Source organism: Vigna radiata, chromosome 7 (assembly GCF_000741045.1).
Source record: "Vigna radiata var. radiata cultivar VC1973A chromosome 7, Vradiata_ver6, whole genome shotgun sequence".
Classification (NCBI taxonomy): Eukaryota; Viridiplantae; Streptophyta; class Magnoliopsida; order Fabales; family Fabaceae; genus Vigna; species Vigna radiata.
The window spans coordinates 19,151,632-19,179,333 of record NC_028357.1 but is presented as its reverse complement, the minus strand read 5'-3'; the positions used below and the strand labels follow the sequence as shown (position 1 = coordinate 19,179,333).

The window sequence follows — 27,702 nt, the reverse complement described above, 5'->3', positions numbered from 1 at the left end:
TTATTATTTTTTTTCTCTCTTATAAAAAAATTAAATTTACTAAATAGCTAAACTTATTAAAAAATAATATTTCAATTTATTAAATTACAATTTTTTAAATTTTAAAAAATTAATTTTTTTTTCTTTTTATAAACATTTTTACATTTAAATATAACATTAACAATTATCATTTTATATTGCTTTAATAGTTAGAGGTATTTTGTTAATCTTTAATTTCTACCAATTAAATAATTTTTTTTAATCTATCACATCAATCAAATCCTACACTAATTCTCACAAACTTTACTTCCAAATCCACTCTCAATTACCCACAAATTCACTCAAAAAAATAACAAAAAAATTATCCTCAAATTCACTCAAAATCATTCAAATCATCTCTCTCAAATCCTTATAAAAGAACACAACATTAAAGTATAGGACTTCTTAGTTGGTGTATAACTTTATAGTTGGCCTGTTTTTTTTTTTTTATGAGTTGAGTTTCCATTCTTTTTAATAATATTTTTATGTAATGATAAATAATAGATGTTTTTAGAGTGTCAGTCTAATTGAAATGTCAAAAATCATAATGATATCAATCATGAGTTTTATAAAATAAAATTAAATCATTTATAATAATATTTAATATATATACACAGGTGTGCATGTTACATTTTCAAAATTATAAATGATTCATCGATGGACGCTTTGCAAACATACTCATCGTTTTGTCCTATAGACCAAAAGTCTTGACAATAGAATTTTCAAAGAAATGCAAAAACGTTTCAGTTGAAAAAGCTAGTTTGTTTTATTTTCCTTTCCAGTACGTAGTTAAAAAGATATTGGAGTTGATGAATGTCTAAGGTAAGACGATAATTAAGGGTCAAATGACTTGAGACATGCATCACAATTGACTTCATACAAATATAAAACCACAATAGATCAAACAAATGAAATTTTTTTCACAATTTCTTATTGTAAGGAAAACAAATGTTAGATAAGTTCAGATAACGCTGAAGGAATACATGTATTCAGTCCTTAAATTGATGATTACTAATACCTGACAATTTTTGTTTAGAATAGGCAAACACGTAGCAAAGATCTTTCCACATACATACCTCCGAATGCAATAATTTGTAGCCGATCAAGTTTGGATCTCCTTAGACATCAACTGGGAAGCAAATTTCTGAACCTTCCGAATGTTCACAAAATGTAAGGAAATAACGAGCATTAATCTCTAAAATTAAATGACTAGAGGAAATGAGCAAAAAAAATAATGGGAGGATATTTCTTCTTCATAAATGGGATGATTAAGCATCAGCAAGTTATTGTCGTTTACTATGGCTCGAATTAACAAGTCTTTTGCTTCATCGTGCTTCTTTTTCAGCATGTTACAAATCTGCAAGAAATCACACTCAGAAGGAAATCCACCATTAAAAATGATGTAATATTCAGGTGAAAACAATTTGCAACTTGAAAGTGTACACAGTTATGACTTACGCAAGCTAAGATATAATTTGGTTTTCTTGCATAAAAAATTGAATACAAGAACGGGGAATTCAGGAACTAGAAATGGCTTTATAAACGAATATATATATATATATATATATATATATATATATATATATATATATATATATATATATATATATGTTTGGACACATGTCAATATTGTGTAAATTTTTCCCGCCCTTTTCTAACAGAAATGAAGCTGCTTTTTCATTTGTCCGCTAACCGTGAAAGCACAGGTGGACTGTCCTAGTGGTACGTTAAACAGAATAAATACAAAATAGCATATTAGCGTGTTTGTTCAATAGCCAGATCAACTTCTTGAATTCTATGGAACCGTTTTCGTATGCAGATGGCAGAAGGTAACCATTTCTAGCAGCCTATCTTTTTTCAGTATCACCCTTATATTGCTAAAATATACTTAGATATTGATAACCTGGTTAATTGAAGAATTTTAACATAACACTAAGATAGATGATAAAATGTTCAGATCACTCACATCTTCAAGTTCTTTCATGTAAGCTTCAGCCTTTTCAACGTTGCTGTTATCTTCCATGAGCATAGAATTAGGTATTTCCACTTCCATCACTTTAATCTCTGATGGACTTTTAAGTCCAGGGGTTGAATGATTGTAAAGTAAATTGTTGGGGATACTCTCCACCTGACTTCATAGAAGGATATTTGGGTGATATATAGAGAAACAAAAATTTAGTATCTACAATGATCACACTTAAATATTGTCAATAGGGAGTTTGTGCTTAACGTTCCCTATTATATGTGGCATAAAGTCTGTCTATTTATACTAGAAATCTAGGTATTGATTGTAACTAGATTGCCCGATTTTAGCAATTAGAATAATTGTGCCATTAGTGCTATTTATGGTTGTAGATATCTATGCAATATGTATAGATGAATGATATCACGATCAATCAAAGACATTAAAACGGAGTTCTTGACAAATATCCCTAACTCGTTGTATCTATCAGTACTACGCAGTAATCAGTAAAATATATGACAACACATTAGATATACCAATCCCTAAGCTTTGGTTGTGTACCTCTCCAATAACTTCTTCTGAAGATTCTTTAGAACCTCTGCAGTTAAGAATAGTTAAATGTCCAGAAGTGCCAGCTTAAAAAATTACATAATTTTTCATAAATAGAAAGAAGTTAAGGCAATCAACTATTTCTCAGAACCTGCTTTTACTAAGAGACTGAGAGATACGCTTTAGGGACCTCAACGATGTAAAATCAGCTTCTGAAACCTGCGAAATTGAGTTTTAGGGTAACGAACGTAGCATATCTGTAACAAATCAGCTTCTAAGCATTTCTGTATGATTCTTTTGAGCACAAAGTTACCAAATCTTTAGGTCAGAATGACATAGTTATGAAGTTATTTTTACGTTCTACACTTTGTTTTCTTATTTGATGGAAAAAAAAAATCATTCCAGCCATGTGAATGGGGGGTCAACCAGTGTCGAAAGGGAGGAATTATGCACACAAAGTACATAGCAGGAGTCGGTAATGACGACATTTGTAGATATAATGTGGCTTGTGAGTGTCAAATAATTTATGATATGAATTTTTCCATCAATCGTTCAAACGGTAAAAATCTTTAAAAATGTCAAACCTCAATAGTTTTTCTCTTCAAGAATGGGGTTGAAGGCTTCTGATTGTTACCGATGTCAATAGGATTGTCATTCTTTGGTGCTGTAATACCCTGTATCTGAATGCTCTGGCCAGAGCTTACTATGGAGTTTGTTCCTTGTTGGTTTAAAGAAGTTGTTAGAATCCTGTTAGCTCCAAAGTTCCCGATATAAACAAAATTATTTAAACGTTCTCCGCAAGAAATTAAAGAGAACAGAAGAAGGGGATACAACAACTTAGCTCTCAACCTTGAAGTTTTTAAGCTTGAAAGAGCAGAAGTGACCTTGCAATTTTTCGAAGTAAGTTTATTTCCTTCAACGGAAGTTATCCTTGATTTGTGAGAAGACTCCTTGCCTGAAGCTTCTGGTTGAGAATTTACAGATACTGCTTGGTTAGTAATTCTAGCTGTCTTCTCTGTTAAGCAGGACATATTAACTTGAGAACTGCAAAATTGCATAGAGAATATCATGCTCCAACTTATGATACTCCCAAACAACTTCAAAGCATAAATTATAACTAGAAACATGCTACACCCAAGCATTAATTTCCAGAAATCAACTAAAACGATGTAAAATATTAGAGTCTAAATACATTGAATAAAATGGTTAGCATTATTAATTAAAAAAAAAAAAAGAATCTATAGTAAGTAATCTCTAAGAAGTTTACCATAAATGAAACATCCAAGCATCAAAGGAAAGGAAACAAGTCGGATGAAGAATTAGGGACTAATTTTAGTGAGAAAATTGGGGTCTATGATCACGGAAAGGACCAAAGCTCGTATGAATAAAGATCTTTAGATTATTTTTATCATAGTGAAATAATATGTCAAGAAAGAAAAAAAGTTAAGAACCACGTAAACAAGAGATTATAGGGAACGAGACACAAATACTTGTAGAAAGATGCATCTACTTCATATTCTTCCATCAACAAACTCTTGAATTTTAATGTTACTTGTCAACAATCATATTTTATTATTCCATATTTAGCATATTACAATTAAAGTGTATAATGTAAATATCCTGAATCATAGGAAACTAATTATATCCAGAATAATAGGGATTTGATACGTTATTATATTTCTAAAATTAGTTTTCCAATCTTGTACATATATCTGATGTACTTTTAGCAATAAATTTATTCCATTCTACCCTAATATTTGAGATGGTATCAAAACATTCAAATCTTGCGAGCGACATCTGATTGTGCATCCAAACATCCTACTAGATGACAGCCTTCTTTGCTGAAAGTAATCCAAAAATCCTAGACGACAACCTTCATTGTTGTAAAACATCTATTTGAAAGCCTCCATAATTGTTGTCGTAATTTATTTTGTTGTTTATTGCCTTTGTCTTGCTGCAACCATGGCGTATTCAGTTGATACAATAACTGAAATAGGGAAAATAAATCCCAAACTCATGGAAAGCCACCCAGCAGAGATTGGGCTCCCTAAAACTGTGACAAAGAGTGGGGAAAAAAGGGAGACAACATAAGAATGGGAGGAAAGGCACACATAGCTGCTGAAACTGAGGAAAACATAGGAGAATTAGTAGAAAATAGGACTGATTTTAATATTATGAATCATTAAAAAATACATTCTCATACCATTGTAATAATCTAATTCTCCTAAAAAGGGAAATAGGAAAACTAGGAAAATAAAATAAAATAAAAGATTATATTTATTCCCTCTAATTATGAAGATTTTAAAGATATTATCTCAAATTACAACACTCCCCCTCAAGTTGGTAAATGAATATCAATCATTCTTAACTTGCCTACAAGATCTTGAAATCTATCCAGAGGAAGCCCTTTTGTAAAAATATCTGCTATTTGAAGTTCTGTAGGAACATGAGTTGTAATCACAAAGCCTCTGTCAAGATTATCTTTGATGGAATGTCTGTCAATTTCAATGTGCTTTGGTTCTGTCGTGATGTACTGGATTATAGGCTATGCTCGTAGCAGACTTATTGTCACAGCGTAGTTGCACCGGGTTCTCCACTTTTGATTTTGAGATCATCCAAAATGATTTTCCTCTAGAGTCCTTCACACATTCCTTGAGCAAGGGCTCGAAATTCAGCTTCCGCACTAGAATGTGATACTTTATCTTGCTTTTTGCTTCTCCATGTTACCAGACTATCTCCAAGAAATACACAATACCCAGAAGTAGATTTTTTGTCATTAATAGAACCTGCGTAGTCAGCATCAGTATATTAGCCCCTCTCCTAGACTTGACTTCAAGTATTGGAGAATTTTGTCAACTGCTTGCATGTGTCTCTCTCTTGGATCATGCATAAATTGGCTCACTATACTAACTACATAAGCAATGTTTGGTCTTGTGTGTGATAGATAAATCAATAATCCCACCAATCTCTGATATTGGGCCTTCTCTACAGGAGCACTTTCTTCACTTCTAATTCTGTGATTCTGTTCTATAGGAACTGTTGAGGTTCTACATCCCAACTTTCCTGTTTCTTTGAAGAGATCAAGTACATATTTCCTTTGGGAGATGAAAATTTCGTTCTTGGAGTAGGCAACCTCTATTCCAAGAAAATATTTGAGTTTTCCTAGGTCTTTCATTTCAAATTGAGCTGCCAATTTATCTTTTAATGTCAATTTTTCTGTTTCATCATCTTCTACAATAATCATATCATCCACATAGACAAGCAATAGAGTGAGTTTAGACTACAGCCCAAACTGTTAGTACGCTATTATGGCCCTTTTCTGGTGCTCAAGCAAGTGGGGAAGGTGGCTTTTCGTTCACAACTACCAGAGACGGCCAGAATACACCCGGTATTCCATGTGCCCCAGTTGAAACTGGCTATGGGGACACACCAAGTAGACGGAGAATTACCTGCAGAACTACATGTGGAGGGACCTATTTGTAAGCCTATCAAGTTGCTGCTACAAAAGTGCAAGAAACAACAAATGGGATAGGAGTTTCCTCAGGTTTTGATTCAATGGGAGGAAGAAGGTATTGAGGGAGCAACCTGGGAGGATGAGTCGATGATCAAACAATAGTTTCCGGAATTCAACCTTGGGGACAAGGTTGTTCTTAAGGTGGCGGGTAATAGCTCTAAAAATGTATGAAAGGAGAAAGAAAGCGGGAAGGGTTGTTGATAGTTAAAACAGTGGGCTATTGACAGTTAGAGTCATTCACTATAAATATAGGAGTTAATTGTACAAGAAGTTAGATTTTGAATTTGTAATTATTAGACTGGATCATTGTTCCAATGGAGGAAGGGAGGCTTCCTTGGTGTACTAGTGATTTTTCATTCGATAAACAGCAATAAACATACTTTCTTATGCTGTCTCTGTTAGTTTTTGGTGTGTGAGGAGTGAGTTGTTAGACTTCTTGATCAAAGAGATCTAACATAGGCACTTTCCGTGCCAACCCATCCCATTGTCATCCCTACTCATACATTTGTCTCACACTAGACTTGATGTTGCATTTGCAATGAGTCTAGTCAGTCAGTTCATGTACCACCCAAAAGAGATTCACTTACGGGCTGCACTAAGAATTGTCTCAAAATTGGAAGAAAATAATTTCCCTCTTATTCAGTTTCATTTCACACATCTAACACATATATGTATATATACATTGATTGGATAATAGGAAACAAACACAGCCTATTCTAGGAATCAGATCCCTCATATTGCAAGATTGATATGCTCGAAATAAGACCAAGATACAGCCAATATATAAAATTAAAACTAATAGGAATAAAATCTGAAACTTCCTAAAAAATGTTGATAGAATAAAATCTAAAACTTCCAAAAATATCTACACAAATTGTGCATATTTGAAAGGAACTCCGGAGTTTTGTTCAAACAAAATGGGAATGTAAATCTTGAAGTACATACAAATGCTGACTATGCAAGATTAGTTGTAGATAGGAAATTGTTTCGTGAAGAACAACTTGCTTTGGAGTTACTTCTACTATTCTAACACGGTCAAAATGAGCATGTAAAATTAGAGAAAGGTGTCTGTGACAAGGTCATTCTTGATAAGCTTGAGACTTTCTTCATGTAGGAGCATCTAGACAGTCTACTAATGTCATCTTATGAAGATAAAAGAGTTTTGGTCTAGTTAGAGGTGGGCAAAATTAACCAAATTGAACTGAACTGTAAAATAATTGTACCATATTATACTATAAATACTAAACTATTTACATTAAAAACTTAATTGAACTATTTTATAGTTCAGTTTTAAAAAACTGAATTACAGTTCAGTTAACTACTTCGTCCATGAAACGCATAGGACATAATCAAGCAAGACAAAGGTTACGACCTGCTGGCACCGACCGAAGGTTGTGATGGATCTACCCAAACCGAAAATTGAAATGAACCGCTTGGGTCAAAAGTTGAGATGATTACGCCAAGCCACAATCGAAATTTGGCCAAATTTTATCACGTCCGAAATTAACAATAAATATAAAAAAATTATACGACACAAACTCAATTGAAAAATATAAAAATTGACTACTCAATAGATAGAAAAAAAATTTAATATGAACTCAATTAAAAATACTCAAATTTATAAGAAACTTAAAACTTAATTAGGCTTGTTTTATATGCAACATGTCCTTTTTATTTAATTTTTTAAAAATAAAATCGGTTTGAATTAGTATATCATTTTTATCGTATTCTATATTTTATTTTACTATAAAATTAGTTATTATTTAAAGATTTTGTTCATTTTATCTCATAGGATTTGTTGGAAGTCCCACATCGACTAGAGATGAGGCCATTTAAGTGTATATAAGTGGGTGCAAACCTCTCCCTACAAGCCGGTTTTGTGGGGTTGAGTTATGCCTAAAACTCACTTCTAATATGGTATCAGAGCCATGACTGGAGCCCATCCTAGCGATTTCTGTTGTCGTTGGGCATATGGATCCACCCACTATCGGGCCGCTATCGGACCACCCATTAAAAAAGTCTAATCCCACGCTCGAGATGTATATACCTCGGCGTGAGGGGGGTGTGTTGGAAGTCCCACATCGACTAGAGATGAGGCCATTTAAGTGTATATAAGTGGGTGCAAACCTCTTCCTACAAGCCGGTTTTGTGGGGTTGAGTTAGGCTTAAAGTCCACTTCTAACAGGATTCATAAGTTTATTTATCATCTTTGTATTAAAAATAAATAAACAATAGTTTATGATTCGACTCAATAATCATGGCTGTACATATTTCTCAATTTACTTATTAGATCAAATCATATATCTTCCAGAAGTTACCTTACCTCAACATATGAACATCTTTGTTCGGCACGTCCCTTTCTAGACATGTGATCTTGCTGTTATTTACTTCTTCACAAAATGATTGTTTATTTCCTGCCAACGTTCCTGAACATGGTGTAACATCACAAACAATGCCCTCCCTGATCATGATCAGAAGTAACAGTCACATTCATTACAAGGAAGTAACATCTAATTTCTGCCAAAATATCATTTATGCAGATAGTGGAAAAGAGTCACTATAAAGTAAGAAACTTATAGCTTTACAGATTTCCAGGAACATACATATTACCTGGTATTGCTACTACTTCTAAGATCATCTTTACTACCGAGCAATGCTCCTGCATCCCTCATTAGTTTGCTGGAATCCGTGATGGAATCATCTGTCATTTTGCTTCCAAATCTTGTGTCTTTTGACCTCAAGTTCTCCCTGTTAAGAGATATAAATCAGACATTCTACCATTGTAGGCAATAACTATAATAGTTTCACAAGCATAATACCGTTTTTGAGTGATGGATCCAAGGACCATGTCAGCATTTTTTTTGTTGCCAAGGGAAATACCCTTGGTCCCAACTGTTGATGGTTGTTTTAAAGATCTGTTGCCCTCTGGTGTGCTAAACGCACTTGACTGCATATCATGGAGTTTATTATCTTTAATCAACACCATGTTTTCCGCTACAGATTTACTGCATCAAATGAGTGAAATCATGAAAACAGCATATATCTGAAGAAACAAAAAAACATGCCTCCTACCTTACAGAACAGAATTGTAAGAAACTCAGCTAATAACAGAAAGAAACCATAATGCTAACATTCATAAAGACAATAGTAAAATGATCGTAACAATTTTACCTCCTTCCAAGAGCCAAATCACACACTGAAGTTGTTTCTTTTTTTTCTTTGTTGTCATTGTCACATGAAATCTTCTTCAAGGCATCAGCTTTAGTAATATTTTCATAACTTGTATACCTATTTTCTGGCTGAGGGTCATTAGTGACTCCTTGGGCATTTCTACCTAGAGCAATTGCTTCTCCAACACTGTTATCTGACTTAGTGATGTGATGTGGGGAGGAATGCTCCAATTGTAAGTCAGCGGTATCAAGCTTCATATTTGTTGCCTTATCATTAATCTCTTGCCTGTCATCCGAAACATTAATTTTTCTGGTTCCGGAAGAAAACTTTTCTGTACATTGATATGTTGTTCTAAGACTAATTTCTTGATTATCTCCAGATACATTACTGACTCCTGTTCCTGATGAAATAACCTCCGTATGCTGGTCTGAGATAGTGTGCTGTTCTGAATCACTCTGACCTACTGATTGAGAATATGGCACATTTTTAACCTGCTCAGATACTGATTCTGTTAAATTTGCCTTCTCAGGTAAGTTTATTTCTTGCATGTCAAGATTTCCAGAGGATGAAATTCTGGAAACAGGACCATCCTGTTTGAAAACTAGATTCCCTAGGCTACCAACCATAGTCTCAGCCTTAAAAGTTTCAAGCTCCTCTGGTGCATGGGACTTCACAGCCGTGCTATCAACAGATGCATCAGCACCTTCATCGTTATTGGTTTTAGGCCTTTTAGCACCTTCTTTATCACTTCCTTCGTTGCTTACTACCTTTTCTCTTGGACTACTGTTGGAAGTAGTATCTACTTGCACGAAGCTTGAATCAAGATTGAAGCTATCCAACCTATGCCATCAAAAGATGCAAAAATTTGAGAATAAAACCTTCAAATCACTCAACCGATGCTTCAGAAACCAAAAATAACAAATATGTACATTAAATGAATATAGCCTCAAATATTTTCTTACTCATTAAAATCAAAGCTGAAATTAAACTCATCTTGCTTTCCTCCTTTTGCACCAGAAATTTCTCCTTTCTTATCCTTAGACTGGGCATTCTTCTTTGGCGGGCATGTAAAATCAAGATCTGACATGTCCAACTTAAATGATGATATCTTGTCAAACTCACCATCCAGATTAAAATTAAGGTCCCTAACCAAGGATTATTTGTAACTCATTGAATTAGAAACTACAAATCATAAGTCAAAATTGTACAACATAAGCACGTATGTTTATCATGGTAATCTGTTGCTTAAATGGAAATCTCTTTTATATAAAACATCATATTCACTATAGATGTGAAAAAAAGATAAAAGTTATGAAAATTTAATTTATTATATCAATCTTCTCCAGTTTATTGAACCTGTCAAACTAAAGCCTTTTGAAACAGAAGGATTCAGAATGAAACCAATATCAGCACCCTTTCCGTCTGTATTTCACTTTTCAAAACCTAAATTATTAACTTCAGTATGTTAGGAAGACTTACATTTTTTCAAAATCAAATGGCTTCTTCTTTCCTTTAGAAACTGTGTCAAAGCCAAAGTCAATTGCATCATCATCTGCCATTGACATGGACTTCCAGGAGCTAAGAAAATTCTTTCCAATTTCATCACCTATTTAAATTGAAAAATGCAAAAAAAAAAAACTTGTTTAATACTTGCATATATCCTTATTGTTGTTTTTACTCAACCACGAGAAAAGAAAATGTTTGGTTTTTGCATGGACTGGGTGAGAATGCAATCTCACAAATTACAAGAAGTTGCAAGCACCTAAGAATCTTGCATCAATATTAAGGATTAAGTTTACATGAATTTAAAAAAATTAAATTAGTAGCCTTAAGTAGTGTGAAGCTATTTTAGAAAGTTTTTTACTCTTCTGAATTTTCTTTTCCCTTTTCTTATTATAATTTTGTTTTCAATTCATACTCCAAGGAAGTTGAAGATAATCCATGGTCGGATTTGCAGTAAGAGTGTTTCATTTGGACAAACCAAAGTCCTGTTTTCCATCCAAAATGACATCAAGTTAAGGGAAGAATAAGGACTTCACCCAGAACACTATAAATGAACTGCAATAATTGCTATGCTTATCTAACTTTTATGAACCATCAACATACTACTTCCAAAACAGCGCTGACTGGTAAATTCTATTCAAAAATTTAATGCCATGTCATATGCAATCAATTCCAAGATCATCCATTGCTTCCTCTCATACTGTTACCTGTTTCCGATAAAGAACCAGAAAGAATCTACTTCTAATACTCACTACATCATGAAGTAAAAAACAATATAGAGAAAAACCTCGGGATGATTTTTTCTCCTTTGAATCTGCAGGTGAGGATTCCTTGTGTTCTTCTGTCATTCCTTAAGGTTGCTAAAGTTTTTGATCTACACCACAGCCATTACAAAATCGCCAAATTCAAATTAAAAAGTAGGGAATAAATATATTATTAACATACAAGTTCCTTGGCCACTCTTGTGACTAAGAGAAAGAATGAATCAATCAAGCACCAGTGAAAATAATCCATGAAAATATCAATCACTAAAAAGTAACGATAATAAAAGAATAGAGAAAGTTACAATATTGGATATCCTGGCAAGCATATTTCTAACCAGCATAACGTTGCAGATCACTCTTTCAGCTAATTCTCCTAAATCAGAAATTTGTTCCTCAATAGATCATCAATCGTAAATATTACCAAAAAGATATAACAACTGCAGTTTCATATATTTACGAGTGTTCCAATAATCGCATTAGATGAAAAGAAACAAAGGTATATGCATGATTGTTAGACATAGTTGATTAAAACTTAAAAGAAACTCATAAATCAAGTATATCCTAGTCTATGATTTTTCAACAACCGAAATCAGTTGAACTTCATTGACATCAAACTTCATAAAATATTACCGTAACTGCAGCTGAGACACAAACGAAATGTTGAGATTCGCAAAGAAATGCGCGACTTACCTATCCGTGAAGTGTAGAGAACTCAATGGACAAGGAATCCCTAAGATGAAGCGGTTAAGAGAAGGTAGGGATTTTCGATTTCCACAACTGCATGAATGAGAGTGATGATAGACTGTGATAATGATTTAGTTAGGTTGTGATGAGAGAGACAAAAAAGACGAGAGAACATCCAGCGTTTGGCTAAAAGAAAATGAACATGGAAAATAGGCACTGCTTGATCGAATTAACTTATAAAACAATAACGGCTTCTAACTCCAGAGTCCAAACTTAAGAAGGGCGGGAAACGCGAAAGCAAAAACGAAATGAGGATGATCAAAACATAGAGGAAAAAAAAAATGAACTGAGACTAAGCGTGATAGAGGAAAAAATATAGACATAAAAATCAGGGTATTTTAACTTGCTTTTAAACGAATTTCCTCTAAACGTAAGGTTAAATTACACATCTTTTTGTATTTGATTAATTAAATTAATTTTTGAAGTTAGACATTTATCTATTTTAACTAAGTACATGTATAATAGGAAAATGTCAATAGAATACTGATGCCTCATCTAAGTTACAGGACTCTTGGTGATTCCAAGAATGATGTAGGTGCGCATATGCTATGATAAGTGTATGTCTCGGTTTTGGTGATTTAAAGGTGATGAGACGATGGAATTTGCGTGTTCTCTAGAAAAGTTTTGTCAACTTTTAAAGAATGATTGATAGAAGAAATCTAAAAGAATTTTATAATTTTTGTGATCTAAGTTAAGTTGAATAGTATTATACAAAATTGATAATATAATTCACTTAAATTTAAAGATGAATTTATACTAGAAAGACACCTTTATTTATACTATTTATAAAATTAAGTAATTCAAAAGTTATTTTTAAATTGTAGAAACAAAATCTTAATATTTTAATTTGGAAACTAAGATAAAATCATTTTCATTGGAAGCATAATATATTAGGATCCCGTTATTTTGACACGCTTTTTTTGACATACTTTTGACACCGATAGGTGTCAAGCTGCCATTGGTTTGGTTTTTTTTTTTCAAAAAATCTGGGCACGAAAACAAAAAGATTTTGAAAATTTTTGCGTTCCAAATATACCCTTGGCCTGTTTCATTGCATTTTGTCTCAAATTTCGTTCTCTCTCTCACATTTAGTTCTCCCCTGCGTTATCGTTCTCCCCTTGCTTCCTCTCTGTGACGTTTGGTTTGTGGTTCTCCGTTCTTGGCGTTTGGTGGAAATGGGAAGTCCCGAACAGCAGCTTCGTTGGAGAAAGGTAAATGCGTTCTTGGGTATTTGATTTTTGGTTTGGGTTCTTGTGTTCTTGGGTTCTTGGGTTCTTGGGTTCTTGCGTTCTTGTTGTCGGTTTTCGTTGATGTTGTGGTTAGGGAATTTGGTTTTTAGTTAGGGTATTCGGTTCTTGGACCCCTTTTGGGTTTTTTTGTTATTTCATTTTGTGTTTACATTTGTTTTGTTTTTTGTTGAGTAGTTGACGGTTCGTCATTATTTTTCAACGATGTATGTGTGCACTTTGAACGAATACTTGACGGATGAGCAACGGTCACTCATTTCGAAGACTCCATTTGCTTGGTTTTTACATTTGAGTGGTAAAGTTACATTGAATACTAAGATTTTGCGGGAGTTAACTTTGAAATGGGTGGATTCCAGCAATGGTTTTCTTATTGGAGACAAAGTTGTCAATATGAATGAAAAGGATTTTTGTTTAGGATTAGGGTTGAGTTCAGAGGATGGTAGTATAAACCTAAAGGATACAATGGTTAAAAGTAATTGTGTGAAATACTTAGGAAAGGGAAGTAAAAATTTGAATTTCATTTACAAATTCTTGTTGAAGAAACATAAAAAAGAAATACCTTGTGGTGTTTTTTGTAGCTTGTGCATATTGGTGGGGATATATGAGATTTTATTTCCAAAACGTTGTGGACGGGTGTTTCCTATTATGTTTGACATTGCTGACAACCTAAGTCATTTGAGAAATTACTGTTGGGGTAGTTTAGTTTATCGTTATTTGTTGAAAAGTTTGAGCAAAGCTTCGGATTCAGTGAAGAAAGGCAAAGCTACAAGTGACGTTTATGTCAATGGTTGTGTTTACATGTTGCAGGTATTTGTTATTTATTGATTTGATAAATGAATGATCTTTTGAATATTTGTTATGTGATTATGAATAATTTGTAACTATTACATGTTTTATAGGTATGGTTTTATGAGCATTTTGTACCTCCCCAAGGTGCAATAAAGAAGTCTCCAAGGATCTTGCATTGGATGGATACAAATGTGAGAGACAACATCGTCAAATGTGTTTTCGAGATGGGTGTGATAGGTGATGTGTTTTTTGACTTGTGAATGTTTTGATATATTGACAACAGTTACCTAACATGTTATATGTTGTTTAATTTCAGTTTCATGTTGTTGATGATTTTGGTGGTGCATTAACAGATAAGACTGATGTGAAGGAAAAGCAATCACAACAAAAAAGGAATGATGATCAACCATCAACAAAGAAAATGCTTAGAAGAAAACAGAGAGAAGATAAGGCCAAAATAAGAGGTAGAAGGCAAGACGATGGATCCCAAAGTGGTGGACGTCCACAACCATTCAGTGACAGTGCATTTCTTTCCCCTTGTGGAATGTCCAAGAACGAACCGGGTGGGTTTTCTCAGACCGAACATGGTGGAATGTCGCAGAACCCACCGGATGGAATGTGCAACACCGAACCACAATTGAAGACCTACGTGAGGATGGGAAGAAGAATTCGTTATAAGAGTCAAGCCTTGAGGACACCATACACAGGAAATGTAGGACCTAGAAAGAAAAATTAGTGATTATTGTATGGTATTTATGTTATTGAAATGGTTGATGAATAAGACAAGAAATTGATGTTGTGATTAAACCTATTTCTTGCAATATATAATAGATGAATGTTTGGTTGCATGTATTTATGTTATTATTATCACTACTAAAAGTAAATATTTTCTATTATGAACATGATATGTGATCACTGCTAAAAAAAATTTATTAAAAATATGACTAATGAAATACCTTAATGGAATACCTCATAGTCATGGTCAAATACATCTAATTAGAATTTGAGTGAAAAAGACATTCCGACTCTTATAACCACCACTTGGCCTAAGGATGAACTTTCAACTCTCATCACTAGTTCCCCTAACTAAAGACTCAATTTTAACTATGTTACCTCTTGGGTCAAAGAAGCATAGTCCCTATAACAAAAGGAAAACTTACTTATAAACTTATATAAGAGGACCAATTGTCATCAATCTCTTATTCCGAGCCATTAGATCTTATAGTTTTATTATAACCTTTATGAATCCTAATAAAACAATTGTTATCTTGAACCTTCTTTATTAACTAACATTCAAGTCTTATCATATATATAAGTCTCTTCTTTCCTATATTCCTTGATACTAAAGGATTACTATACTAGAATAACCAAGAAGACCAAGATCACAAAAACTAAAAAAATAACATTTTTTTAAGCATAAACTCATAACCTATAGTCAAACTTAGACCAATATAATGATATTTATATGTGTACTGTATGATATCAGGGTCGAGCGGTTACGATATATCTTATTAAAGATATAAAATAATCAAAAGATAATAAAGAATATCTTATTAAAGATATTGATAAGCAGAAGATAAAATAATCAAGGGATAATCAAGAATATTTATTTAAAGATATTTAGCAACCAACTAGATTTTTAGGTAAGTCTGTTTAAATTATATTTTGTTTATATTTTATTCTGTTTATATTTTATTGAGCTTATATCACTTCAAGGTCACAAATTATAAATAGAGGGGAGTTGCTCCCTCCACCTCCCCATTTACTTCCTCCACCTCCCCAATTTTTCTCAATTTTCTTTTAATTACAAAAATGTCCTTTTCTTTTACCTTTATACCCTTTTTACATTTTTATTTTTAATATTATTTAACAAACCTTAAATATTCACTTTTACTCTCCTCACAGCCAACCCCNCCCCCCCCCCCAAAAAAAAAAACATTTTTGTGATGTTAATGCCTGAGTTTCTCATCAACTTCAAGGCTTCCTTAAAGTTGTGCCCCAAACCAATCACTACTTCCTCTTCTTGTGAGTGAAGTTCTACAGAGGAATTTGGAGCTGTGTGGAAAGAGGAAAAACCGAGTACTGCAATGAAAAAAAAAACAATATGGTAACTGGGTTTAATTCACTATCCAAAAACAACGAATTACATTCCTTCTTTTCACACACAAACAATGATACGTTGATGCTTCAAAATTCTGTATAAAAGCTTGACTGCATAATGTATATTTTTTTTCTTTAAAAAATAAAAGGATCCCAATCAGAACTGAGAATGAACTTTTTTTTATTTAACTTTGATTACTGTTGTGCTTTTATATCAATTTTTTCAAGATATTAAAGGCATATCGCCAAGGAGAATGAGCGACGCAAATATGAACCCAATTGCCAAAATGGAATGACAAACCCATAACGGAATGACGAACTAGAATGAACAACGAACCCAAAATAGACGAGAAACCCAAACACGTGAGAAAAGGGCGAAGAAGAAACCCTTACCGTCATTCTATTTGGGAGAACTGCTGAAAGAATTTATCTATGCATTACCAAACGGATGTCGACATCCGTTTCGCCTTAAATGGATGTGGACATCCGTCGACGAATGCCCATATCCGTTTAAGCGGTTTCACAAAGGGGTTACGTACCTCGCCTCCATTTTTTAACTCCCGCTTTTTAACACGACTTCAAGCTCTGATAGAGCACCACCACCAAACGTACAGAGAGATATAATTGAATTTTAACAAAATTCTTTCAAGCGATCTTTTTAAGCAATCTCTCAATTACCATATTTCACACCACAATAATAATAAAGAAAAATAGAAGAAAGAATTTCTAGGAAAAATAGAAGAAAGAATTTCTAGGAAGAAAGAGTAAAGATGAAAACATTTAGATAAAAAGAGAATAAATAGGTTATGTGGGGGGGGGGGGTTTAGTGACCTAAATCATAAAACTTTAACCCTAAATATAAATTTTTACTAAAGGATAAAATAGGAATAGAAAAAATAGAGCAAAGGGTAAAAATGGAAAGGGGGGGTGTAGGGAGCAAATGAGGAGGTGTAACGAGTAACGCCCTAAATAGAGAACCAGGGCCACAAGCCAGGTACTTCTAATCATCTTCCAAACACACTTCATTCACATTCTACTCACACTCAGCTACATCCTACTACGTTTGATCCAACTCAAACATACAATTGTGATATACAATTCCCAAAACCGCTCCTAACTTGAGCGTCGGAGTGCCTTTTGCAGGTACCTTCCCCCTCTTGGTCAGGAAGTCTACCGAGCGACTCAGATTAAAGGCAACTGAGCAATCAAAGTTGAAGGAAGGTGAGCGGCTCAAACTACCCAGGCGTTCGCAAGCAATGAAGACACGTCAGAAAAGGTTAGTGTCTCGGTCCCATAAAATATCTACCGAAACATTTTGGCGCCCACCGTGGGGCTAGAGACTTAAAGACTCCCAATGGTGACCACAAGGAACATGGACAACAATAACTCTAGAGACATGACCAGAGAGTTGCAGGCTCAGTTAGAAGCACAGGTGGCGCAAATGGCGGCCCAGGCGTTGCGGATAGAGGAGCAAGCCCAATTCATACGCCAGCAATAGGAATTACAACAGAAGCAAGCGGAGGAGATTGACACTCTAAGAGGACGACCCCCTCCACCAGAAACGTCCGCTTCCAACAGGAACAATAATCAGGGAAGTCACAACAGGGAACCCAGCGTTCACACTCAACAAACCCTTTCACAAACTGTTCGGCCCCCCAACCTGTTGCCGTTCACAAAAGTTGTTATGCAAGCTCCGATGCCCGACCGACCCCCACCACCAATAGAAAGGTTCGATGGCACCTCGAACCCGGAACACCACATCAGAAACTTGATAGAGTCTATGGCTTTCTACTCCAGAAGTGATCCGGTCAAATGTAGGGTTTTTCCCTATCTTTGAAGGGTGAAGCACTAGAATGGTACTATACCCTTCCCCCTAATTCAATAGACTGCTTTCACACTGTCACCACCTTGTTTAGAAAATAATATGCGATCAATCGAAGGAAGGAGGTGACCCCGGCGGAACTTGTTAACCTCAAACAAGAAAAGGACAAGACTCTTAGAGCATTCATGCAGAGATACAACGAGGCAGTGAGACGAGGGAAGGGTGTCGATCATACATTCATCATCAACAATCTGTCTAATTGCTTGAGACCGGGCTACATCTCGGTATACCTATATGCCAAACAACCCAATGCGATGGAGGAACTTTAGGAAAGAATGACTAAGTTAATTCGAATGGAGGATATGCGCATCTCACAAAGAAAGCAACAACGAGAAGCTGATATAGGCGGAAAGAGAAAGGACAACAGCCAAGCGTTCGGCAATTGCAACAAGGGAGGAGGCTCTCAACCAAAGGACTTCCCCTGCATGCCTAAGTTTGATCATTACACCATTATTAATGCAGCCAGGGAAAAAAATCCTTGAGGAAGCCCTTAGCACGAAACTTCTCTCGATCAAAAAGCTTCATTCACCTAAAAATGTTGATAGAGGAAAGCATTGCCAATACCATCAAAACTTGGGACATACTACCGAAGAGTGTGTAACACTCAAAGATAAAATCAAAGAGCTCATTCGTGCGGGTCATCTCCGTAAGTATGTGAAGAAGGATCGATCGCGGACAAGAAGTTCGTCATGGTCTCCACAAAGAAACACCGAACGACAACATATGAAGGAGGAGCAAAAACATAAAGGAAGCCGTAGTCGTAGCTCTGACAGTATAATCCGAGGGCATATCGACTAGAAGATATAATGAAAAGTCCTTCCTAACACTTGGAATGCGATACATCTTAAGTTTACAGTAGTTGGATTTTGATGTTATGCTTTTTTCAATTAAATTGTTTTGACATGACTTAAATGTTTACATTTTGGTATGAAAAAAGCTAGGCAGTTCCTTCAATAACCCCTTCACAAACCATTCGGCCTCACAGTGCAGATGACAGGAGCATGCATTCTCGTCCACAAAAACCCAGGGAACGCAACCCCTTGTCATAAGTCGAGCGGTGAGGTTCTACACGGACCCACTTTCGTCTGAAACCGAGCGGTGAGGTTCTACACGGACCCACTCTCGTCCCAAACCGAGCAGTGAGGTTCTACATGGACCCACTCTCGTCCTAAACCGATCTGTGAGGTTCTACACGGACCCACTCTCATCCTAAACCGAGCGGTAAGGTTCTACACGGATCCACTATCGTCCTAAACCGAGCGTTGAGGTTCTACATGAACTCATTCTCGTCCTAAACCGAGCGGTGAGGTTCTACACGGACTTACTCTCGTCCTAAACCGAGCGGTGAGGTTCTACACGGACCCACTCTCGTCCTAAACTAAGACACTAATATTTTCTAACGTGTCTTCCTTGCTTGCGAGCCATGTATAACTATACAAAATGTTTTCCTTTTTAATTAATTTTTGTTTATTCTAATACAAATCTATTAAGTTAAGATCACATTACAGACACAATTACATAAATATAATAACTTTATTTTGTTTTCTTTCAACATAAATCTAATTTTTTAAAAATACACATTTTTTATATAGAAACTTTACATTTTTATATGTTATTTTTTATCAGATCAATTAACGTATAATTAAAAAATAATATTTGATCGAATATGTTGCAATAAAAAAAAGTTAATAACAACGTGTTATAATCGAAAAATAATTATATCTTCTATGTTTTCTTTGAGAAAGAAGTTTTTCTTTTACCATTTTAATACCATAACAATACGAAGAAGGAGGAGAAATATAATTTTTTGTTTTATAAAATAAATATTTTTCTTTTAAAAATACTATTAAAATTATAATTTAAACACAAATTAAAGTTTGTTGTAGTTGACACGCTGCTTGGTGCCTTTGATTCGTGGAACGCCGTCGCCTGAAGCTGCTTCCCCTCGTGAAGTTTTGTTCTGCGCCGTCGTTAGGTTAGTTCATCCATTTCACTTTCGCTTTATCTTTCTTTGATCACAATTATACCGTGAAGAAGTCTGTTCTTGTTGGTGCCAGTCATCGAGAAAATCGTTTACTTGGTTTTAAATTGGTTTCTTCTTCTGCCACCGAGATTTTGGATCTTCTCGAAAAAGAGGAGCCTTATGCAATTTCTGTTCGTTTCGACGAATTTCAGACCCGTTCTTGGCATTTCTGTCTCTGTACTAAGACGTGGCGATTTATTTATAGTTTAAATTTACTGAGATGGCCATTTGATTCAATTATTCCTTTTCCGACCGCGTCATGGATGTTGTTAAGCACCTGTAACTAATTTTCATCAAATCCCATTAGATCGCTGATTTTATCAATTGACATGCCAATATGCTGCTTCCAACAATCTGATGAATACTTATTCTCCAAAACATTATAAAACAACCTTCTATTTCTATGCATAAATGTGCTGATTGTTCTGAATCTCATATTCTGTATGTTAGTACTTTGAATTCACTGCATTGATTGAATTCGGTAGAAGTTGTGATTGGAATGGATGGGCAACATCAGAAGCAAAAGAACAAGTACAGTATAATTGTTCCTACATATAATGAGCGTCTCAACATTGGTCTCATTGTTTACCTAATTTTCAAGCACCTTCGGTAAATTCTCCATCTCATGATTATATCTGCTTCCTTTTAATTGTTTTTTCTTCTCTATTTGTGTATATATAAATCATATCATGTATAAACAGAATTCTGAGCAAGTATTTTATGATTTGGGCATTATAAGCATGTCTATATGTAGAATGCAATAAAAATAGTAATTATTCTGTAATATATGGCTTATCTAAAACACAAAATTTAAGCCAGAAAATGCCTTTTTTCCTGGCAAATTTTTTGTTTATGCCATCTGAATATATGATTAATCATCAATGTGAATACCTTTTGTTGCTTAATTTAGGGAGGCTGATTTTGAAATTATCATCGTTGATGATGGGAGTCCTGATGGTACTCAGGATGTTGTAAAACAACTACAGCAAGTTTATGGAGAAGATCGAATCGTAAGCAGTGACTTTTACAAATTTGATTTTTATATAAACACAGTTATTCATCCATGATTTATTCTATTTTTGGGATATTATTTAGAGTAACCATGTTTATTCCTGTGGTTCCAGTTGTTAAGAGCACGGCCTAGGAAGCTGGGTTTAGGTATGTTCCTGACACTTGCACCAAATGTTTTATGATAAATTAGCGTTTGATGTAATTAATCTGCAGGAACTGCTTATATTCATGGCATGAAGCATGCATCTGGAAATTTTGTTGTCATCATGGATGCTGATCTGTCACACCATGTAAGTTTTATTAATCAAATATAGAGGATAGTTTGAATTTATTAATAATAACAGTAGACCTGTTTGCTTTACTATACGACTGTGATTCTCGTGCATTGCCCAAGTTTCAATGTAAAATTTGTGGTTGAGTTTAATTTGGGTACGTAATCCAAATTATGTTCAATGGTTCAAAGTCAAGTATACTTAACATCAAAGTTGTCAAATTCGAGAGTTTACGTAAACTAATGAGAGTCGAGTAAACTTGACTCGCAAACGTGACTCGTAAACTCGTAAGAGTTTACTTCAGATAAAAAAAATTATACGAATAATATCCTATATAAGTCTACAAAATTATATAATTTGAAATAAATAAAATTTATAAATATATTTTTCATAGAAATATTGTAAAATATAAATACTTGGATTAGTATCATCAATTTTGATGCATTTCGAGACATAATGCTATAAGTTTTTTCATTATAAAAGCTCACAAAAGCGCTCCAAACTCATGATTCTACATGATCTTACCGATTTTACAATCGATTCCACTCAGTTTACTTAGAAAACGAGTTTACTTCCGAGTTAACTCGAAAGCCAGGTCTGGGAACGTAAATTCGTCCGAGTTAATGAGTTAACTCAAGAGTTTGATAACCATGCTTAACATTAAAACAAATGGCACTTAATCAAGCACAAAGCACTTTCCATCCAGAAACAAAAAGGCTTTAAGTTTAAAAAATCAAGGGCTGGATGAAATTCTTTATAAGATTTTTAGTTTTGAGAATTTATAAGTTGCAGAGTAATTTTTCTCTTATTTATTTGTCCTTTCTGATCTATTCATTTCTTTTGCAGCCAAAATATTTGCCAGCTTTCATTAGGTAAAGAAAGCTTCTAGTAATTTCTTTTTTGTTTTCTTATTATTACCTGGCACAATTTAATCCTTCCTTTCTGCATTTCAGCAAGCAGTTGAAGACTGGTGCTGATATAGTTACAGGGACTCGTTATGTTAAAGGTGGTGGTGTGCATGGATGGAATCTTATGCGCAAACTAACTAGCAGGGGAGCAAATGTTCTTGCACAAACACTTTTATGGCCTGCTGTCTCAGATTTGACCGGATCTTTTAGGTATAAAGCTTGCTAATTGGTATTTGCAATTTCATGAGTTTCATTTGCTCCTCTGTTCCCTGGTTTGAGAGTGATGTATCATTGTTTTTTGTAGACTTTATCGGAAATCAGTGCTTGAAGATATCATTAGTTGCTGTGTTAGTAAAGGATATGTCTTTCAAATGGAAATGATAGTACGAGCATCCAGAAAAGGATACCATATTGAAGAGGTATGGTTTCTCAACTCTTGATTCTTATAATCAATTTTAACCTGGTTGTTGTGTTGACTTTATAGATCTAGGGTTAGATATGTAGTTGCACTGATCCGTATGTTGTATGTAATGTGTTACGATACGGCAAATGCCAGGTCCACAAGACACAACGCAACAAACCCTATTGGATGAAGGATTTTCATCTAAGAACCAGCCCGAATGCAATCAGCATCCCTTTTTCATTTCTTTCAGTTTTAAGCATTTTAACAAGGGCCTCCTGGAGAAACACTATTTAGGTCTACATTTTCATTGAATGATTTGAGAAGTTTTTTACTTACTAGTTTTTCTTTCCTTGTCTCTAGTGCCTTAGTGTAGCCATGACAAAGGCCTAGAGCATTTGGTATTTTCATTGCTGCCTCCATGCCTCCCAAACCACCCACCAAAGACCCGGATGAAATCCTTCATGCTATTCAGGACTGCCTCTCTGCCATTCAAACCCACATGGAGTCACAAGACAATCGTGAACTTGAAATGGAAGCCGAACGTGAGAGCTTGCACCCCGTCCTTTACCATCCTCATTGACCAGCTTTCATCATTGTCCCCACCCCGTAATTTACCCTTGAGTTCACATGCTCATATTTAACCGCTCCAATGGACGACTCCCTAGGTCGAGGGCCAAATATCAATATCTCTTCCCTATTTCACAACCCACTTGGGCCAGACTTACAAACATGCCACCACACTGTACATTGAAGCTCACCTATCTCTGACCACCTCCCCCAGTTTCAAATCTGCCACTTAGGCCACCCAGACACCAGGTCGCTCTTTTGGAAGGACCTGACCCCTTAGACTGACTTTTTCGGGCAGACCAATACGTTGTCTTCTACCAAATCCCTCTTGAACAATGTCTACCCATGGTGGCTTCCCATATGAAGGATGATGCCCTAAGTTGGTTTAAATTGATGCACCAAAGCAACCTCCTTATAGATTGGGTGCCCTTTACAAGTTCCCTCTGTTTTGGTCCATCCTCCTACACCAATCACTAGGCAAAACTATTCAAGTTACACCAAACCGGGTTAGTTACAGATTATCAAGTATGTTTTTGAAAACTTTGCAATTGTACTATTGGCTCTCCCAGGACATTATTCTTAATTATTTTTGTTTCTTTCTCCAGATATTTGTCGTGAAATAACCATACACTACCTTATTCTATTTCACAAGCCATCAGCCTTTCTAAATTGGTCAAAGATAACATTCACAACTCTAAAGACAATCATTTTCGGCCTTTCACACATACTACCTCTACCTAGAATACTTCACCGCCCATAACCCTAACTCGTGCACTACCTACTCTCTCTGCCACCCTACCCCTGAAACACCTCACCCTAGCCCAGTTGCTAGAATGCCAAGTTCAAGGACTTTGTTAAATTTTGATGAGGAGTTCACACCTAGTCATAAATGTACCACCTCTAGTTTTTGTACTTCTCTTAGATGACCCAGATTCAGCCACAACCAAACTACTAAGGAACCCCCTTTACCAGATCTACAAGACACTATCCATGCTTTTATGTTGTGGCAATCAGCATGCGTTTTCCATGTAGACATGCTAGCTCTGCATATTGAGTCTATTATTTGTTATGGCTTTTGTTATCTGAGCATTTTGTCAAATTACTTATTTAGGTAGGTAACCAAATAATTCAATAACAGTGTTGTGTGTGACATGTAACTAATCACGAAAAATTTGTTTGATATTCACATTGAAAATGTGAGTGATAAGCATACACATACAGTCCTGTGTGTTATAGGTAAACTGCTTGAAAATTGAAATGGCAAACTGATCAAATAGTTTAGGAAATCCATATACCTTCTACTATTTTGCTGCCTTTATATCTCTGGAACTTTAGTCGATTACCGTAAAATTTATATGCGTTTGATTGGATAAAATTGTTATGGTGTTCTAAACTTTAATATTTGAATCTATTTATTCATCTAATTCATGTGGGAAATTGGAATGCTAGTTGATTAGGCTGTGTTTTAATAACGTGCTTCAGCAATTTAGCATTCACCCCATCCCCTCCTTTTTGTTGCTACATCTCTATCACCTTTCCAAACACTTATCCTGTTCAATGCTTATCACCCTGTTGCATAGCTGACATGAAATTCAATTGTGTATAGGTTCCAATCACATTTGTTGATAGAGTATATGGAAGTTCAAAGCTTGGTGGATCAGAGATTGTTGAATACCTGAAAGGCCTAGCATATCTTTTGGTGACAACATAAAAAGAAAAATCATAACTCGTGTCGGGGGAGGTGGGGAGGGGGCACTAGGTATAAATTTTGTTCGATTAACTTTTTGGGGACATTAGCTTGGCTGCTAGAATCTGCATAGTTTCTGTACAATACAATCTTTGTCTTTTTAATTTATCAAAGGACTTCTCTGTTTTTATAACTATTAACCTGGATAATCAAAGGACATTCTCTGTGACTCTTCTTAGATGGACATCGATATTGGATCTACCTCTGAATGTGTGTTTAGTTGAGAATTTTTCGGCCAGAACACGTGATGCTAATAGAGAAAAAGTGTAGGTATAACAGATGATATGGTATGGTAGGAAGGAAGGAAGAAAGAAATAGTGTTAATTGAATGTCTGATATATAGGAGTTATATATAATTCCTTTTGACCATACCTAATGCTTTAAGCTATTTTAAATGGCTACGCCTCATCGATAGTACATGTTAAAATATTATTTATTGATTAATATTAGTTATTCAATATATATTGTTATAAACTTGGTATACATAATGGCGGCCTAATACAATACAAGAGAGTAAACTTCATTAATAGATTTGACTTGGATCTTGAGTGTGGATTTGTGGATAGGTGATAAGATTCTAATGGTAGTTTGATAGTTTCTTTTGTCTAAATAGAGCCTCATTGTTGTTAAGAGGAGGATATCTATTTGCAAAAGACTCTCTAGTGTTTAAGTCAGTTAAAGAGTTAAGATTTTTGTATGACTGAGTGTATAAGTGTTTATGATAGATTGTTAGAGTGAATATTCTTTGATGAATACTAGTTGTATTTATAGGATCAAAATGCCTGGTAGGTCCATGTTTCTATTGAAATAATACTGATCTAAGGAGTATAATAATAGTATAATAAATAGTAATCAAATTATCAAGATTTAATTATAACATGTAAATATAACTCATATAGGTGTAGGTTTGAGATCTTCCATAATGAAGAGGTTTTAAGAGTCTTATTGAGTTGCATTCTTTAATATGTTTATTGAGTAGAGTTGGAAAAAGTAAAAGTTCACTAGATGATCTTGATCTATAAAATTTCAATTTAAATTGCATTAATGCCAAGAAAAGCAACCACAAACCACTTCATTAAAGCCATGCACAGATTGACATCCACCGTGAAACCACCTCATAGACCACTTCATGTCACCAGGTTCGTTCATTGGGCCACCACTCATGTTAGTCACATTCACCTAGCATCTTTATTGAGGAAGAAGAATAGCTCCACCGCAACTCCCTGAACCTTCAATGCAACGAAACATCTTGCACCAAAATCACACCACCATGAAACGAAAATGGCCACCACCACGAGCTCCAAAACTCCTTTGTGCAAGCCTTCATCGTGCCTTCATCACTAACACATATTTGCATCTTCACACACAATCCAGAATGTCCCTACAACCACCTAAAGCAGCATTAAAACCTTAATTTTAAGAGAATTAAAACCTTAATTCTAAGGGAATTAAAACCTTAATTCTAAGGGAACTGTCACATGGTAGTTGGTAGTTCCTCGTTGGATAGTCAACATGTTAAACCATCAAAGTTTGGTAAAAATTTTAACAGGATCAAATAAAATGCACTAAAATGCAAATATTAGTATTTATGGATTTTTTTTTTTTTTTACAATTTTGGACGATTTGAATGAAGGGCTAAATTGGAAATTAAACAAAATTCAGTTGTTGATAATTTATAAAATAGATAAGTTAATTATATCTTAAATTATCAATAAAAAATACTTATGAAATAGTTTTAAAAATTGATCGAATATGTTATTTGTTTGAGAGATATTACAGTACTATATAAGAGATTTATCATATAAAATTCAGAATCTAAACACAATCAAGTTCTATGTAAAGAGATTTAGAAGAAATAAAAGAGAGACAATTAGAAACTCTACATTTTGTGGAGTTGTCATCCACTACATCTTTCCATTCTTCACTTTTTTACTTTTTCTTTCATATATTATGTATTCCATCTCCTGTGGAGAATAAAGCTTATAAGGTTGATTTCACTTTAATTTTATTATGAATTCTAATGGTAGATTAAAATAATATCTTTGTTTTCTTATTATCGATTTGAGTTGTCATTTATTTATGTCTTTTATCTTTGAATTAAGTAAAAAGTAATGGCTTTTATGTCATATTTAATTAGAGAGGTGTTTTAATCTATATTATCAACATACAATTTTGTTCGAGTGACTAAATAATATTCGTATTTTTTTATTCTATCTTATTTTATGTTTTTTTATCATTTTAATTCTATTTTTTACTATTATTTTATTATTTTATTTCATTTTATTTTCTATATTAATCTTTTAAAAAAGGAAAAATGAAAAATAGCAAAAAGCAAAAAAAAAAAAAGGAAAAGAAAGGTTTGAAATGTGACGAAAAAGGAAGGAGTTTGTTAGCAGAAGATATGGATAAGACCAAAACGGTTACAGAGAATCTGCAGAAAATACAAAGAGGAAGCGAAAGCTCGAGGGTCCGACACCTACATCACTTGACCATCACAGCATCATCATTCACGCATACTCTCGCTCTA

General features: G+C 34.5%; 2 protein-coding genes across 4 annotated transcripts; one reads left to right on the top strand and one right to left on the bottom strand.

Moving 5' to 3' along the window:
• Nucleotides 1-916: 916 nt before the first annotated feature.
• LOC106766155 (uncharacterized protein At4g18490) lies at nt 917-12,659 on the bottom strand. 2 transcript variants are annotated; one of them, XM_014650908.2, is made up of 15 exons: nt 12,173-12,659; nt 11,506-11,592; nt 10,695-10,821; nt 10,178-10,360; nt 9,216-10,055; nt 8,864-9,049; nt 8,655-8,792; nt 8,368-8,505; nt 3,380-3,574; nt 3,115-3,277; nt 2,682-2,749; nt 2,543-2,579; nt 1,985-2,146; nt 1,265-1,375; nt 917-1,177 (listed from the first exon to the last, which is right to left on the bottom strand). In XM_014650908.2, exons 2-15 carry the CDS (start codon nt 11,564-11,566, stop codon nt 1,121-1,123), a joined length of 2,466 nt encoding a protein of 821 aa, XP_014506394.2. In that variant the 5' UTR covers nt 11,567-11,592; nt 12,173-12,659; the 3' UTR covers nt 917-1,120. The 2 variants fall into 2 exon arrangements, with proteins under 2 accessions (XP_014506394.2, XP_022638938.1); XM_022783217.1 differs by lacking the exon at nt 12,173-12,659 and adding an exon at nt 11,785-11,848.
• A 7,443-nt stretch (nt 12,660-20,102) lies between these two features.
• On the top strand, nt 20,103-25,361 carry LOC106766875 (dolichol-phosphate mannosyltransferase subunit 1). 2 transcript variants are annotated; one of them, XM_014651649.2, is made up of 9 exons: nt 20,103-20,219; nt 20,718-20,876; nt 21,178-21,277; nt 21,392-21,425; nt 21,492-21,568; nt 22,397-22,422; nt 22,504-22,668; nt 22,763-22,877; nt 25,035-25,361. In XM_014651649.2, exons 2-9 carry the CDS (start codon nt 20,767-20,769, stop codon nt 25,137-25,139), a joined length of 732 nt encoding a protein of 243 aa, XP_014507135.1. In that variant the 5' UTR covers nt 20,103-20,219; nt 20,718-20,766; the 3' UTR covers nt 25,140-25,361. The 2 variants fall into 2 exon arrangements, with proteins under 2 accessions (XP_014507135.1, XP_014507136.1); XM_014651650.2 differs by having other exon boundaries at nt 20,107-20,219; nt 20,753-20,876.
• Nucleotides 25,362-27,702: the final 2,341 nt, after the last annotated feature.